The sequence below is a fragment of the Eptatretus burgeri genome, chromosome 1, assembly GCF_056783735.1.
Source record: "Eptatretus burgeri isolate ZD-2024b chromosome 1, Ebu_testis_v1, whole genome shotgun sequence".
Lineage (NCBI taxonomy): Eukaryota > Metazoa > Chordata > Myxini > Myxiniformes > Myxinidae > Eptatretus > Eptatretus burgeri.
The window spans coordinates 163,638,633-163,654,274 of NC_140961.1; the positions used below are offsets into that span (position 1 = coordinate 163,638,633).

The window sequence follows — 15,642 nt, forward strand, 5'->3', positions numbered from 1 at the left end:
CGGTGGATCTTGTGGGATCGTTACACGGTGGATCTTGTGGGATCGTTACACGGTGGATCTTGTGGGATCGTTACACGGTGGATCTTGTGGGATCGTTACACGGTGAATCTTGTGGGATCGTTACACGGTGGATCTTGTGGGATCGTTACACGGTGGATCTTGTGGGATCGTTACACGGTGGATCTTGTGGGATCGTTACACGGTGGATCTTGTGGGATCGTTACACGGTGGATCTTGTGGGATCGTTACACGCTGGATCTTGTGGGATCTTTGCAAAGTGAAAGTGAAGAAAACCGAAAATCCCAGTTGGGTTTTGCACAGAAAACGAACTTGACCCGGATCTGTTACCCAAGTTTATTTGAAGGTTTTTCAAGGTTCCCTCAGTCGGTAATCCTTCCGAGGTCGGCGAAATGACTTCTATTTGTTCCTCCACCTTGTGGTATCAATGTTTGTGTCGGCGCCGTTTTTTGCCTGTAATCACCGGTCGGTCATCTTTATCCTGATGAAGCAGAACTGATATGGAGGGAAGGAAGGAGGACACATTTCGATGAGAGTAAAATGTGTAGAAGTTTCCACTGATCGGAGTTCCCTTGGTTCACCACAAAACACCGATGGAGTGAAACCGGCTCCACGTGAGGCGGTGTATGAACTGCACAACACGATTCGCTTCGCTGATTTCGGGGTATGTTTTATAACGGTTCAGCTCGAGTCGTACTTTCCCCTTTTATTCTGTGTAATTAAACACGGACAGTGAAGTTATCGGTAAAAGGGTTTTATTTGTAGTTTACCGAGGGGAAAATAGGGAGATTAAACTGCGGGTTCGGAAAACAACAAACCGAACGTGTCTTTACGTGTTGATGTTGGAAACGTGATGACGTCATCACGCCTCACGTCCTGGAGAAAGGTTCGATGTTTGTATCCAACGATCGGGAACATCACAGATGTACAATGTTTATGGTTCTGTACTCGTTTTTATATGGATATTTATGGACGTTATAACGACCTTGTTTGAATGATTCGTGAGGAGGTTTTAACGAGTGAAGGAATTCAATTCGTCGCTGGAATCCGCAATGGCGGTGTTCGTCGTTTGTTGGTTCCACACTATGTACAGTGCCTCGTTGCCCAGTGGGAGCCTGTCCTCGTGATGTGTCCGTGTCCGTGTTGGACGTGTCCGTGTCCGTGTCTGTGTCCGATGCATTCGTTAGTTCATTATCCAATCCTAACCAAACCTTTACCTCCCAGGGTTCAGAACATGGCGTCGACTCGACGCGTCGTTGTTTGACGAAAATGAAGTTCGATGTTTGAACGAGAACGTTTCGTTGTTTTCCACACGAAGTGGACATTTGTAACTTAACGGTGAAAGCCGAGGTCACCGGAACCGAAAACACCAACTCCGTCAACGGTATAGGTGTTAGTACGGTGTAGGTGTTAGTACGGTGTAGGTGTTAGTACGGTATAGGTGTTAGTACGGTGTAGGTGTTAGTACGGTATAGGTGTTAGTACGGTGTAGGTGTTAGTACGGTGTAGGTGTTAGTACGGTATAGGTGTTAGTACGGTGTAGGTGTTAGTACGGTGTAGGTGTTAGTACGGTGTAGGTGTTAGTACGGTATAGGTGTTAGTACGGTGTAGGTGTTAGTACGGTGTAGGTGTTAGTACGGTGTAGGTGTTAGTACGGTATAGGTGTTAGTACGGTGTAGGTGTTAGTACGGTATAGGTGTTAGTACGGTGTAGGTGTTAGTACGGTGTAGGTGTTAGTACGGTGTAGGTGTTAGTACGGTGTAGGTGTTAGTACGGTGTAGGTGTTAGTACGGTGTAGGTGTTAGTACGGTGTAGGTGTTAGTACGGTGTAGGTGTTAGTACGGTGTAGGTGTTAGCACGGTGTAGGTGTTAGTATGGTGTAGGTGTCAGCACGGTGTCGGTGTCAGCACGGTGTCGGTGTCAGCACGGTGTCGGTGTCAGCACGGTGTCGGTGTCAGCACGGTGTCGGTGTCAGCACGGTGTCGGTGTCAGCACGGTGTCGGTGTCAGCACGGTGTCGGTGTCAGCACGGTGTCGGTGTCAGCACGGTGTAGGTGTCAGCACGGTGTAGGTGTCAGCACGGTGTAGGTGTCAGCACGGTGTAGGTGTCAGCACGGTGTAGGTGTCAGCACGGTGTAGGTGTCAGCACGGTGTAGGTGTTAGCACGGTGTAGGTGTCAGCACGGTGTAGGTGTCAGCACGGTGTAGGTGTCAGCACGGTGTAGGTGTCAGCACGGTGTAGGTGTCAGCACGGTGTAGGTGTCAGCACGGTGTAGGTGTCAGCACGGTGTAGGTGTCAGCACGGTGTAGGTGTCAGCACGGTGTAGGTGTCAGCACGGTGTAGGTGTCAGCACGGTGTAGGTGTCAGCACGGTGTAGGTGTCTGCACGGTGTAGGTGGTACCGCGTGTGAACACCGTGTGAACACTACATGAACACTACGTGAACACTATGTGACTCCGGTATGAACACTCTGTGAACACGACGTGAACACTTTGTGACGTGTATGTGCGTGTGGAGGACGCACACACGCACGCACACGCACACGCACACGCACACGCACACGCACACGCACACGCACGCGCACGCGCACACGCACACACACATTGCTGGAATTATAGATAGATATGCACGACTGTTCCACTTGTGTTTCAGCAAAGCAAAACTTGATTGGGCATTTCCCTTGGTACCCAGTTGTATGGGCAATGGAAACCGATAAGAATGTGTTGATGAGGTGCCAAAAGCAAATCGATGTCAAGATCACAAGAGCCGAAAGGCTCTCTATCGTGAAAGTGCCATGCTACGAGTCATGAGTGCTTCATACTGGCTCGTGCCAGAGTTCTTTGTGTTGTACCTCAGTTTCTTGGCCAAATGTCAGAATGCTAATCGCATGCTAACTGCTCCTATTCCCCAGACACCTGAGACACCCCTGCAATCATCCTCGCACTCCCATCAAATCTTGCAAGCGCAGCCGACGCTCGTGGGAGAGAAAGATGACGCTTTGCGGTGACACCGTTCATGCCACGTGCACAGAACCAGCACCTGATGATGACACGCAGCCCATGTAAGCTTTGTGACCAAGATGTTCAAATGTTGTTCCGGAGATGCACCCTGTCGACCACAAAGTGAATCGCAAAGCCGTACCAGTGACTTATTTATCCCACAAATGAAGTAACACTCTTGGTGAAGTTTGAACATGAATTTCGCTTTTTAACTCCGCCACCGAAGGTCGACCGAGGTTATGTTTTCATCTCTGTCTGTCTGTCTATGAGGAGGATATCTCCGAAAGTTGTGGACAGATGCAGACGAAAGTAGGACAGGTTAGGTGTGTAACGAGGAAAAAGTGATTCCATTTTGGTGAAGATTCAGATCTGGATACCAGATTGATGTTAATTTTTTTTTTTGAAGTTGTTCCTCACCATTGAGTGACCGGGCTCAACCCGATTATACGGTGTGGCTCGGTATCTCCAAAAGTTGTGGACGAGTTGGTTAGGTGACTATAACAAGCTGATGAGATTTTGTTTTCGGTCCGGATCCAGATCCGACCTCTCGGTGGGATCCAAAACGTAAACTGTTCAGCTTTTTGGAGGTATGCACTCTACCGGGTGTCATTGTCGTCGTCGTAACTTATTTGGTAGAATTTTATGATGTGTTTTTAATATCTTTTTCCTGAGTTCGGAGTTTCCTCCTTTGCTCTTTCCATCGAGCCTTATCCTCACGGTCCTCACTTTGCTGAGCTTGTACTTACAGAGATGAACATGTCCGCTCGTGGTATGATGATTACTGCCGCAAAGAGGAACAGTGGTACCAGGAACAGCAGCATGTACATGATGTTGAGATGAGCTACTGGGAAGACCTTCAACGTTATGAGTCTGAGATGCATCTGTGGATGCATCAATCCAAAAAGGGGATGGATGCATTAGACTCGTGTCAACCACAAATGCCTCATTCACCCTACTCTGCAGACTTGGTTAGTCTCCACTGACTGTTCTGTTTTGCACTTTGTTAACTCTGATCATGTGCACCCCGGCTTGCACGTCATGTGCCTGAACAAACGTTGTGTTTTTCACTGAAGGCGGCTCCGTCATCGACCAAAGACGACAGACACGTCATGGCCAAGCACTCGGCCATTTACCCACAGGCTGAAGAGCTCAAAGCTGTGCAATCATTTATTAACACCACCGAACTTGCACTCACAATGCTGGCTGATGGGAAGCTGTACTCGAATCGGTTCCCATCTGAAAGCGACTCGAAGCGGTTCCCAGCCCTCGACACCATCTGTTTGAAATGTGATACTGATGCTGATTCTGATGGGAGGTGAGGCTTTGGGTTAACCCTTCATGTACTATTTGCAATTTCTTTGCTGTTGGATAGTTGATTTGGTGAACGATAGAAATGGGGTTTGGTGAACCTCGGCATGATCTTTTGAGATTCTTGAGTGGTTTGTAGAAAGGGTGAAGGTAAGGTGTGTGTGTTTTATATGGAATTTGGAGGACTTGCACAAACCTTTCAGACAGTTCGTTTGCTTTGAGATGAGCTGTTAAGGTCGTAATGATATCAGTCAGTCAGTTGGTCCATTAACAATTTTTGTTGTTTCCCGACTCCTCCGAGGCGGCTCATTGGATCGTTGTTAATCTCTGCATTCATGACGTCGCTGCACAAAAACGAATGGAGCCCTTTTTAATATTTCTATCCAGGTGGTGAGATAATTGGCTAATTAACTCAAAATGTAATGTCGGTTTGTATGCCTATCGCACGTCACGAGATTCCTTCATCTCACGAGATGTTTCGTTGTTGTTTAATTTGAACGTCTTAATTTAATTTGATATTTGCCATTGTTGAATTTAATATCTTCATTTAATTTTAATCTCTTAATGTCATTAATACGCCCCTCTTGCTTTGAAGAATGGGGAAGAAACGGGGAAGAAACGGGGAAGGGAGTACATCGAGTTGGGGTGGGCAGGGGCTGGCAGAGAAGGGAGTGTCCTTTTTGTCCTTATTTTATTTTTTATATATATATTTTTAAGTAGTTTTGCATTTTTGGTCCTTTTAAAACCCTTTCAACACTTTTTACCCTTTAAATCCCCGACAGACCGTGTCGACCCCTTTTTATAGGTTTACACTGGTAGACCCTTTAAAACGGGGATTGACAACCTGCAGCTCCGGAGCTGCATGCAGCTCTTTGAGGACTTATGTGGGGTTCTGGAGCCTCATTGATTGAACCTCCTTTTTTCGCTATCAGTTTTCAGAAAAATCTTTGTGAGTGTTGTGAAAGGATAAAATAATGCTTGAGAACCTTGGCATTGCATGATGTCAGAGCGGATATCGAGGACGGGTTTGAGGGCCGAGGGTGCTATGGCTTGTTCCGGTATTGTGTATCCTGTCTTGCCTGTATAACGGTCGATGCCCCGCTCAATTGGCCAATGGAAATCCTCCGGGATGCCGGAAGGTGGTGATCATAGATGATTGTGTCTGGAGAAGACGACGAGGGTTCTTCCTAGTCTGGTAACCAGGTTAGCAAGAAGGGCAGACTGCGGCGTGAGGTGAGAGTACAGACGAGTTGGACCCACCCAAAGCAGTCACGGCCCCCATCCCAGAAGAGCACCATGCTAAACTAGTCGTCATCGTTTTGGCCTCAGTTGGCTCCAAACCCTTGAACCCTGATAACCCAATTAAAATGGCGACACTTATTTAAAAAAAAAGAATTTGGAGATGTGTCCAGTGCCAAACATCTCAGATCCGGCAACTTATTAATTGAGTGCACTGCACATGCATATATCCCTGCTCCACGAGGATGTGGTAAGTGCCAAAAGTTTGGTCATACCGCTCCACATGCAGGTGCAAACGACGCTGCAGTGAATGTAACGGAGCGCATGAATATGGAAGCTGCACCAGCGATAAAATGTCTTGTGCCAATTGTGGTGGGGACCACAGCGCAGCCTTCAGAGATGCCCTGAATTTCAAAGAGCTTCCTTGATCCAAAAGTTGAAAACTCAAAGGAAACTATCCTATGCTGAGGCTGTCCAGAAGGTCCCCAAATCAAGACCCCAATAAATGAGGTCAATAGTAAGACCCTAACTGAGGGCCTGGTCAAAGTACTAACTAAATTGGTGGGGGTTCAGACCAAAATGAAAGATTCAGAATGTCAAACAGAGAGCACAATCACTGATGTGGGTATGAATATTACAAAAATGGGGTTCATCGGTTTCATCAACAAAGTGTTGTTCAGCCCAAGCCAAAAGCAGATCTCAGAAAATCAACACGATTTCCACAACAGCCATAAAACACCTGGGTTGGGAGGGATTTTCTTCCAAGAAGACAAACAAAATGTTTAGCCAATCAGGTCATAATAGAGAGTCAGATTCAAAACAGTCACAGGACTCCCCTGCTGAGTAATGAAGATCATCCAATGGAATGCAAAAAGTTTAGCCGCACATGGGTCAGAGTTTAGCAAATACATTTGCGATCTCAGTTCCAAACCGGATATAATCCGTATACAAGAACCCTGGTTAAAATGTCACAACCATTTTCGGATTCCTGGTTACACCCTTGTACGCAGGGACAGAGAATGTGGGAGTGGAGGTGGCTATGGGGTGTTCGTCAAGATCAGTGTTCCCTTCATAGAAACTGACTGTAACGTCCAGCTGGAATGTAATATCATCAAACCCCAGCACAAGGGAAGTTGTTACAATTGTAAATTTTTACAATCCGTGCCGACCCCTAATCGACAACATACTCCAATGGGTTTTATGCAAGTGTGAAGGGGTAATACTTTTCTGTGGCAACTTTAACAGCCTCAATTATCTTTGGGGCTCCAAACTCACCGATAGAAACAGCGAATGCATCATAAGCATCATCGATGCTTTGACTTAGTGCTTTTAAATGATGGTACTGGGACTTTTGTCAATCCATCTTCTCAAGAAGATGGGGATGGCCAGACAGAGGCTCCTGGAGTACTGGCGGAAAGTGGACACGCTGATCCGGCGCATGCTCCCATACCTGACCTAACCTGATCTGATGAACTTGGCAGATTTCACCTCTTGACCTCACCTTTGTGTCCACATCTGCAGCAGCAAGATGCGAATGGACCGTCTCCTCTGACAGCATGGGCAGTGCCTACTTCCAGGTGATAACCTGCCTTAAATGGGACAGATCCCCCTTGTGGAACTTTTGCAAGGCCAACTGGGACCGCTTTTAAACTGTGTTCTGAGGAAGTGAAGATTGAGCTTTCGAATATGGACATTGACAATTCCAACAGTAATTTAGTCAAAACAAAAAGACCATCGCCCAGGATTTAATCCCCATCTGCAAAAGTTCAGCTGGTTGGAAAATCAAAGTCCCCTGGTGGAATGACTTATGCAAGCAGGCAATCTGGGCTCGGAGGGCTGCTCTTAAAAGAGTAAGAAAATTCGCATAGATTGAAGATGCCTTGGAGTTCAAAATGAGAAGACTTCAAGCCCAGCAAGCTAACAAACGTGCCAAGACTGCCTCGTGGTGTTCCTATTGTGCTTCTATTAACCCAGATGTCCCCCTCCAAACCATCTGGAGAAGAGTGAAATGCGTGAACGGAAGCAAAGAACGAGGGAGAACTGTCCCTGCGCTCTTCTCCAACAATGAAACCCTCTGTTTGAACAGTACCAAGTCTCTACGTTGGGAGCTCACTTCTTCAACCCCACTGGAGATGCCAACATCAACCCAGAGCTCAAAGCCCATAAGCGTTAATTTTCCAATCTACACCAAGCCATCATCTATGACACCAGCCCGGTAAGCTTTACGCTGAACCTGGACTTCTCACTTCGGGAACTCAAGGAAGCCATTTCACAATCCAAGAATAGGGCGCCTGGTTTTGACCAGTCAACGTACAGCATGTTCAAACACATTGATTATAAGGTGCTGGGAGTGTTTCTTGAGCTCTTGAACAATGCCTGATCTTGAGGAAAGCTTCCCCACAACTGGAAACATTCCGTTGTCATTCCCATTCACAAAGTCGGGAAAGATCCCTCCAACCCATGCTCCTACCGACCGATTGCTCTCATTTCGGTGGTCAGTAAATTAATGGAGAAAATGGTCAATGAACGTCTAATCTTCTTCCTGCTCTCGTCCCGCTTGAGGACTGTCGAGGGTGTGAATTCCCCGGTAGCTTTCCCGCGTGGATACTTAGGTATATTGAAGTTTGGCAATTGACCCTACCCGACGCGGTCTAATTATTGGCGATTCATGATCCAGTAAGGGACCCTGCCTTCCGGACTTATCCGAGGGTCACGACCTAAATTCCGGTGTGTTCGGTGGAGCCGACTCTACTGCTCCCCCTCACGGTGGTGCTCGCCACCGACACCCGGCTCCACAACAATATCAATGTGCTATTCCACAGTTCCATTACTTTCTCAATCAGTTTGATGATTTGGGGATTGATTTGGCATATTTGCATGCATTTTATCATTCACGAATGTGGGACACTGTCGAAAGCTTTCTTTTAGTCTATCCAGGCGGTGGACAATTTGGTTCTTCACACTTTGCAATTTTCAAGTTCGGCCTTGTTCAGTCGTAGGTGGTCAATTGTTCCATCACAACCTCTCGCATCCCTTTTGTTCTGCCGCCAAACCTTGTTACGTTCTGTGATGGTACGTCATTTATGTCATGATTCCTGTTTGAAGTTTGTATGTTGTTGGTTGGCATGTTATTTGTCAGTATTTGTGAGGAAGTTGGGTTTCTTCAGATTTTTGGGAGAAAAATGTGTTTCCTTCTACGAGCCATTCATCCACTGCCATTTCCTCTTGAATCAGTTCAATGAATGTCCTGGCTTGTCGTGATTGCAGAGAGCATCAAGTTGTTTCAGCCAAAAGTTTGGAATTCCATCTGGGCCTGGGATTTTAAAGTTTGGCATTTTTTGAAGTTGTTTTCCAATTTTTTTTCTTCATCCACGATCACTTGGGACATTTCCTCGAGATGTTGCTTCTTATGTACGTACCAATTGTGGGATCCATTCCGCTTCCTTGTTATGTTCCTTTTGATATTCAAAAATACCTTTCAATAATTTTTCTGGCTTTTCATTTTCAGGTGGAGTTGACACATTCCGCTTTTGTTTCCCAAATTTGCGGTGGAATCGCTTCGGGTTACTCTCAAACATGTGGTTTTGTTTTCTCTTGTTGTTTGCTTCCTCATAGGTTTTTAAAAAAATCTTCCTTGCTATCATTTCTATTTTGAGTTTGTTATCAGCACCCAAGCACTCGAGGTCTTTGTCTTTGATTTTGTATTTGTACTTTGTTGGTTTGGGATTCTGTTTCCTTTCCTGAAATGTTGAATCTGACCTTCCTTCCTTCCTCAGTTGCTCTCTTTGTGTTACGAATCTGTTTCCATGGTGGGATTTTGTTTCTTCATTGCCTTGCCAGAGATTAATTTCTTTGATTCGATCTTTATCGAGATATCTATTGATTGTTGAAAAAAAAATCTTCTCAAATTTATCAAGGGGTGTCTCTCCGCATTCGCAGCCAATTTCCTTTCTTTTCTCAGCTGGTCCCTCAACTGCTCACCATGACTTTTCCTCCTCCATGCCTCATGTATGGAATACCCTCTCCATTGGAGGATGATCTCCTTCTCTTCAACACTCCAGCTTTCTGTTTGTAGTTTTTGTCTCTGGAGTGTTGTCTTTGAGAGTGAAGAGACTTTTACAGCTTCTTGTTTTGGTGCATAATCGTGTATCTTTGCAAGGTGATTTTTTTTTTTTCTTGCTTGAGAAGGTGCAGTCATCATTTTTTTTTTTTACAGTGTACTTTCCTGCTGCTTGGAGTAGCCACATAAACAAAGGGCTTCTGTGGAGGCCTGTGACTTTGTTTCAGATATTTTTTTCCTTTTTTATCAGCACAAGATGTTCCGTCGTTTCCCTGTGCCCGATCTTCATCACCTCCTCCCGTTTTACTAAAGACCCCTCTGCCCCGGGACTGGCCACGCAGCTCGCCCAAGACTCCGGACAGTACACGAGTCACACAGCATTGCATTCCGCTCATTTTTCCCGCACCTTCATTGGCTGACATCTACCGTTCGGGTGGATTCCCCCAGAATTTCCCGGCGTCACGATCAATGCATCACCATGGTCTGCTTCATAGCACCACCCCGACTCGCACATCACAGAGCCATGCACATTTCGTTATCCCCATCTCCGTGTGTGTGTGTGTGTGTGTGTGTGTGTGTGTGTGTGTGTGTGTGTGTGTGTGTGTGTGTGTGTGTGTGTGTGTGTGTGTGTGTGTGGCCCAATGGGATGTGGAGATGGGGGCCCACTGGGAACTGGCTACCCCAATCCCATCCTTCAAACCTTCGCTTCTGGCATCCTGAGTTTTATGCGGTTCATCAGAGCCACGTCTGTTCACAAAGGGCATCTATATCCATCAGACCTGGTGTTGGTGGTACTTCCTGAGCATTCACTTTTCCGTATGCATTCTTATCACTGCCATCCTCCAACGTCGGTCCCTCCTCTCCAAGGTCCGCCATGTAGTCTGCACAAGAGTCCGGTTCATGCGCGATCCACACGGCAGCATACCTCATTTGTTCTTCTCCTTTCAATGTCTACTTTCAGTGAAGAGGCTCCCAAATCGTCCAAGGTTCCGGTTGATATACCAGCAGTTTGGCCCACCTTGCAGCGTCTATTCAAACGGCAATGGACTACATTTGTCTTTCTCTCGACGTTCACCACACGGGAAGAGGCTTCAAAGCCACCTGGGGTCCCAGCAGATGTGCCGATGTCTCCGTCCGCCTCTCATCGCTGCTCATAGGCCGCAAGCCGAGGCCGATTCATCGGCTGCAAGTTGATATTCACTCTGCGATCCTTCTTGGATGCATACTCCGTGGCGAACACAGTCGTCCATAGTCTTCGTGAATCTTCCATCTCGTATTCTCTCATTGGTCACCTTGACCGAAGCCCTCAGATCACCTTCGGCAGTCACATGTGACAGAACCGGACATGAGAGACATGCCACTCACATATTGCCGCCATCGTGTGTGTTGTGTGTTTGGGGTGTTGAGTAATGAGACTGTCAGGAGGATAGTGGTTGCTAAAAACACGAATGTGTGTGGTGAATGTGGGTAAACAAAAGTAGATGGTAGATCTGCAGAAGGAGGAGGAAGGGTTGGTACAGGAAGTCACATGGTCATGTGGGGTACAACGTGAGGTAAAAGTAAAAATTAAAAAAAATGTTTTGAGACATGAAACAGAGGGTTTCGTTGAGAGGGATAGAAGGAGGGTGGAGGGAAAAGTGGAGAAAATAAAGACTCGTGGTAGTATGGAGAAAATACAATACACACGATCGCGCACACAAACAGGAAGAAGGGTAGGCCTCAAGGAAACCCGACATGAAAAGACGTCGAAAACTTGACAATAAGCACAAGTTTTAACACAAGATCGAACTAGAAACGCACAGTAAACACAGAGATAACAAAATGACAGTAAAAACGTGACAAAAACGACCGGAAAACTTATCTTTGAGAAAATCGGCAGAGACCCTGAAGAAGAAGAAGAACCGCCGCCGTCGCTCAGGAACCGGAACCGGATCGATGATTTAATGGAATATGTGAAAAGTTTGTGAACACCAGTGAACATGTATTCCATGACAAATCAATGTGTATGTCTATGTGATGCTTTATTTTGTATTTCGGATACAAAGTCCAAGGTTGAGAAACGCTTTGTACAAATAAGGGATGTGTGGAGGAAAGAGGAGTAGGGGAGAATGTATGGGGCAAGATTGGGACACCATGGACAAGATTGGTACAGAAGCAAACTCTCAGGAAACAAGCTCAAATGAGCTAAGATCCTCGTCCTCTTAATGATGACGTCGTAAAAACGAATATGACTTATCAGGTTTGCGATAAATTATCTGTGCTAATGCCCGGCTTGATTCCCGCAAACAAAATTCAAACAGCTTGCCTAGTTTCGGAGATAATGGTATAGGCGATTTCCATTAGTGGCGATATTATGACGTCAACTTTTTTCTCAGAAGAATTTCCAAAATCGGAGATGGTTACTGCCTGCGCATGGGCTTTCTGCATATACATGGCAAGTTTCACGAAGATCCGATGAAAACTCTGGGTTGTGAAACAAAAAATGTCAAAAAATAGGAATGACGTCATAAAAATTGATATGACGTCATAGTAATGTATCATGTGTTCAGTAATTCATCTCTGCTATTGCCCTGTTCGATTCCCGCAAACAATTCAAAAAGCTTGCCGAGTTTCGGAGATAATTTTTTAGGCGATTTCCATTCGCGGAGATATTTTGACGTCATAACTTTTTTTTCTATGAGGAATTTTCCAAATCGGAGATGGTTACTGTCTGTTAAAGAGGAACGAATGATTGTCGGTAAGCAATGATTCTGGATTGTTATTAATTTTTTTTTTTAATAAGGGTTGCATCTATTGTGGCTCTTCCGATATGTTTTTGACAGAATTTGAGAAGATGGCTCTTCTTGGTATTTGGGTTGCCAACCCTGACCTTTCGACCATTTAGGCCAGTTTGGCTGTTTCAATAGCCCTTGAGCTTTTAGAACTATCGACTATTTAAACCCCTTACACCTTTGAAGGTCCTTTCGATCCCTTTCGCACCTTTTGAAACCCGTTCAACCCTAAGTACTATTGGGACGTCCCCTTTAGACCCCTTTAGACCCCATAGTATCTCAGACTTCATTGATCTTCAGACCTCATAGACCTTTTTGACTTTTAAGACCCTTTTAAACCCTTCCGACATTTACATCCTTTAAAAACCTATAGACCCATTACACTCCAACTACTTATGGAATTTTACCCTTTTGACCTTTGAAAGCCCTTTCTTCCCCTACAGACCTTTTGACCATTGGACCTTCCTTGAGACCATTTAGACCTTTCATTTACAATCAATGACTTTTCATTGATGAAATCCTTCCATTTGTTTGCCACACAGAGTGCACCACACAAAACAAGTCGTGGCGAGGGTCTGCAATCTCTGATTGCTCTTTCTAGTTGTTTCTGAGATTGTACTTCATCAACTGCTTGTGAACCTGTTTGTGTCGTTATGAATCAAGACATCTTCTGACTTTTCAACAATAATTTTGTTGTTGTTTTTTTTTTACCCATACCCCCCTCAATGAACGCAACAAGTGCTGAGGACTCGAGTTCATGGGAGTCGTGTGGTATTGTGCGAACTGGAGCGGTGGCTAAAGGATTGCTTCTCCGTGGAGATAGATATTTTGATCTTGTGATCATCTGCAAGGACAAGCCTACTCGTTGGAATGTGACGTTGATTTCTCTCACTCTTCCGGACCAGCTTAGAGTGAGTTTGTCCGGCTTTGAGCAAAGATCTTGGCTCTAATGCATTGCATCCCATATGACCTTTTTCGCTGAAAAGAAAAATCACTTTTCTGAAGACAAAAAAATCCATGTATAATTGCTACCATTAAATATCGAAAGCACAAGTAAATTGCAATACACAACCAGTTAAATTGGCATTCGTGCACAAGGTTTACAGAAAAAGCAAAATCACCGAGGGTCGGAGAGAGAGCAGAGGCATGTATGGGAGAAAGCATGTGGTGATAATGAGCAGCACATCTGACACACAGGAGGTATGGGCATGAGACAACAAATGCATGAAGTCTATTCCACAATTGGGATAGTTGGGGGATGAAGGGATAGCAGTGAATGCTCAGTTTAGAATAATTGAGGAGGGTCACCAGGTGTGGGATTCTGATGAAATGAAATGCGTTTCACCTGGTCGGACGGATGAGAGGGCAGGAGGAGCCATGATGGGACTGGCTTGAATATGGATCGTCAAGATAGTCGCCGAGATAGTGCCAATGGTGTCTCTTCTTACAATTAAAATGGTGTCTGTTTCTCCATGCACGTGAAGTGAAAAGCGGGATTAAGCAATTGGTTCATGTCCGTCTGTCTCGTCAGTTTATGACTGATGCCTTTATAACCGGAATTGATTACTTTTACGCCTTTATACCTTTATTTATTTCCCATTTAAGCCAAAAACATGCCACTTTCAACTCACCTGTCCACAGAACATTCTTCCAGTAAATGGCCTTCAAGATCATCCAGGTGGTCTTTGACAAACTTGAGATGGGCGGCAATATTGTTCTTGGAGCGCAGTGGTTTCCTTCTTGCCATCCTCCCATGTACACCATTCTTGTTCAGTGTTTTCCTGATGGTGAACTCGTGAACACTGACAGTCAATGCAAGAGAGGCCTGCAGATCCTTTGATGCTACCCTGGGGTTCCTTGTAACCTCCTGGATTATTGTATGCCTTGCTCTTGGAGTGATTCTTGTTGTGTATGAGCACTCCTGGAAAGAGTGACAATGGTGTTGAATTTCCTCCATTTGTACACCGTCTTCCTGACGGTGGATTGGTGGAGCCCAACATCTTCAGAAATGGGTTTTCATCCTTTCCAGACCGATGAGCATCAACAACTCTTTTTCTGAGATCGTCATACATCTCTTTTGATCCGGGCATGACATGCTTCCACAAACCTGTGTGGTGAAAACCATACTCTGAGTGTGACGAACAAAGTTTGTTTTTTTTTATTTTTATAAAGGGCAGGGCCACCCAAACTCACTCCTGATTTTCATTCCATTGATTGAAACACATGACTAATTAGCCCCTTTATTGAGCTGATTCACTTCGAGGTTCTCACACCGTTTCCAACAAAGAAATTGAACGTTCGATCATTTTGCTTCATCATCAGTAAATGAAAAAGTCGATTTTTTTTTTTTTTGTGTGCTACTTATTTAATCAGGTTCTTTTTATCTGTTTTTAGGACTTGCATGAAGATATGATCACATAACATTTTACATCAAATTTATGCAGAAATACAGAAAATTCTAAAGGGTTCACAAACTTTTTCTCCCCACTGTGGCTGTAGTATGAACATTTTGTATCTCTGAACTTTGCCAAATGAAAGACCAAATTTCACGGCATCGGAGCCATAAGAAGGAACCTGACTAGGTAAATCTGGAATCGGGAGGAACCCGGATCGGATTCCTGTTTCAGCTGCTACTCCTCAACCCTCACACCCATCCAATGAGCCTCACAAAAACAAATTGTAAAAAATGTTGTAAAAATATTTTTTTCTGGAGGGGTAGGGAAAAAAAAAAAATTCACTCCCTTGACAGATGAAGAAAGATAAATTGAGAGTACAAGATACTGGAGATAAAAAGTAAGAAAAAGAAAAGAAAAAGCAAGGATTAGAATGAATAAAGAGAAATGTGAAAAAGTAGAGAGAGATGTGAAAGGAATAAAGATCAAAGATGTTAGAGACAGATATTTCAGCAGTTACTTCCAAAGCCATTGTCTTTGGGTCTCAGCAGTTACTTCCATCCCACGATGAGGCTGAGTCTTTGGGTCTCTCACTCCCTCACCGCAGGCAGGTCGGTGGTCTTTCTGTCTTCTACAGTCTCCTTTCCGGCCTCGCCTCCCCCGCTCTGTTTGAGATATGTCCCGCCCATATTTCCGCAGGGCGCTCGATGTCCGCCAGCAACCCCTTTGTTGATTAAACTACCAAAATCACGAATCGCTGCTCACCTTCACTCTTTCATTCCTCTGTTTTCCTGCTTTGGAACAAACTTGCACACTCTCTTCAATCCCTCTCTTCCCTCCAGGTCTTCAAAACAG

The 15,642-nt window shown here is 45.1% G+C and overlaps 1 protein-coding gene across 13 annotated transcripts in view; it reads left to right on the plus strand.

The window, feature by feature from the left end:
- Positions 1-716: 716 nt before the first annotated feature.
- Positions 717-15,642, plus strand: part of LOC147035912 (spermatid perinuclear RNA-binding protein-like) — an 80,238-nt gene continuing 65,312 nt past the window's right edge. For 9 of the 13 annotated variants that reach the window (XM_085848155.1, XM_085848214.1, XM_085848161.1 and 6 more), the window contains exons 1-5: positions 998-1,125; positions 2,929-3,078; positions 3,765-3,984; positions 4,090-4,331; positions 13,134-13,305. In XM_085848155.1, coding sequence (XP_085704281.1) covers positions 1,013-1,125; positions 2,929-3,078; positions 3,765-3,984; positions 4,090-4,331; positions 13,134-13,305 — 897 coding nt within the window. In that variant the 5' untranslated portion in view covers positions 998-1,012. Of the gene's footprint in view, positions 905-997; positions 1,126-2,452; positions 2,477-2,928; positions 3,079-3,764; positions 3,985-4,089; positions 4,332-13,133; positions 13,306-15,642 lie in introns of those variants that run through there. The other 4 variants (XM_085848196.1, XM_085848178.1, XM_085848205.1 and 1 more) reach the window with 4 other exon arrangements.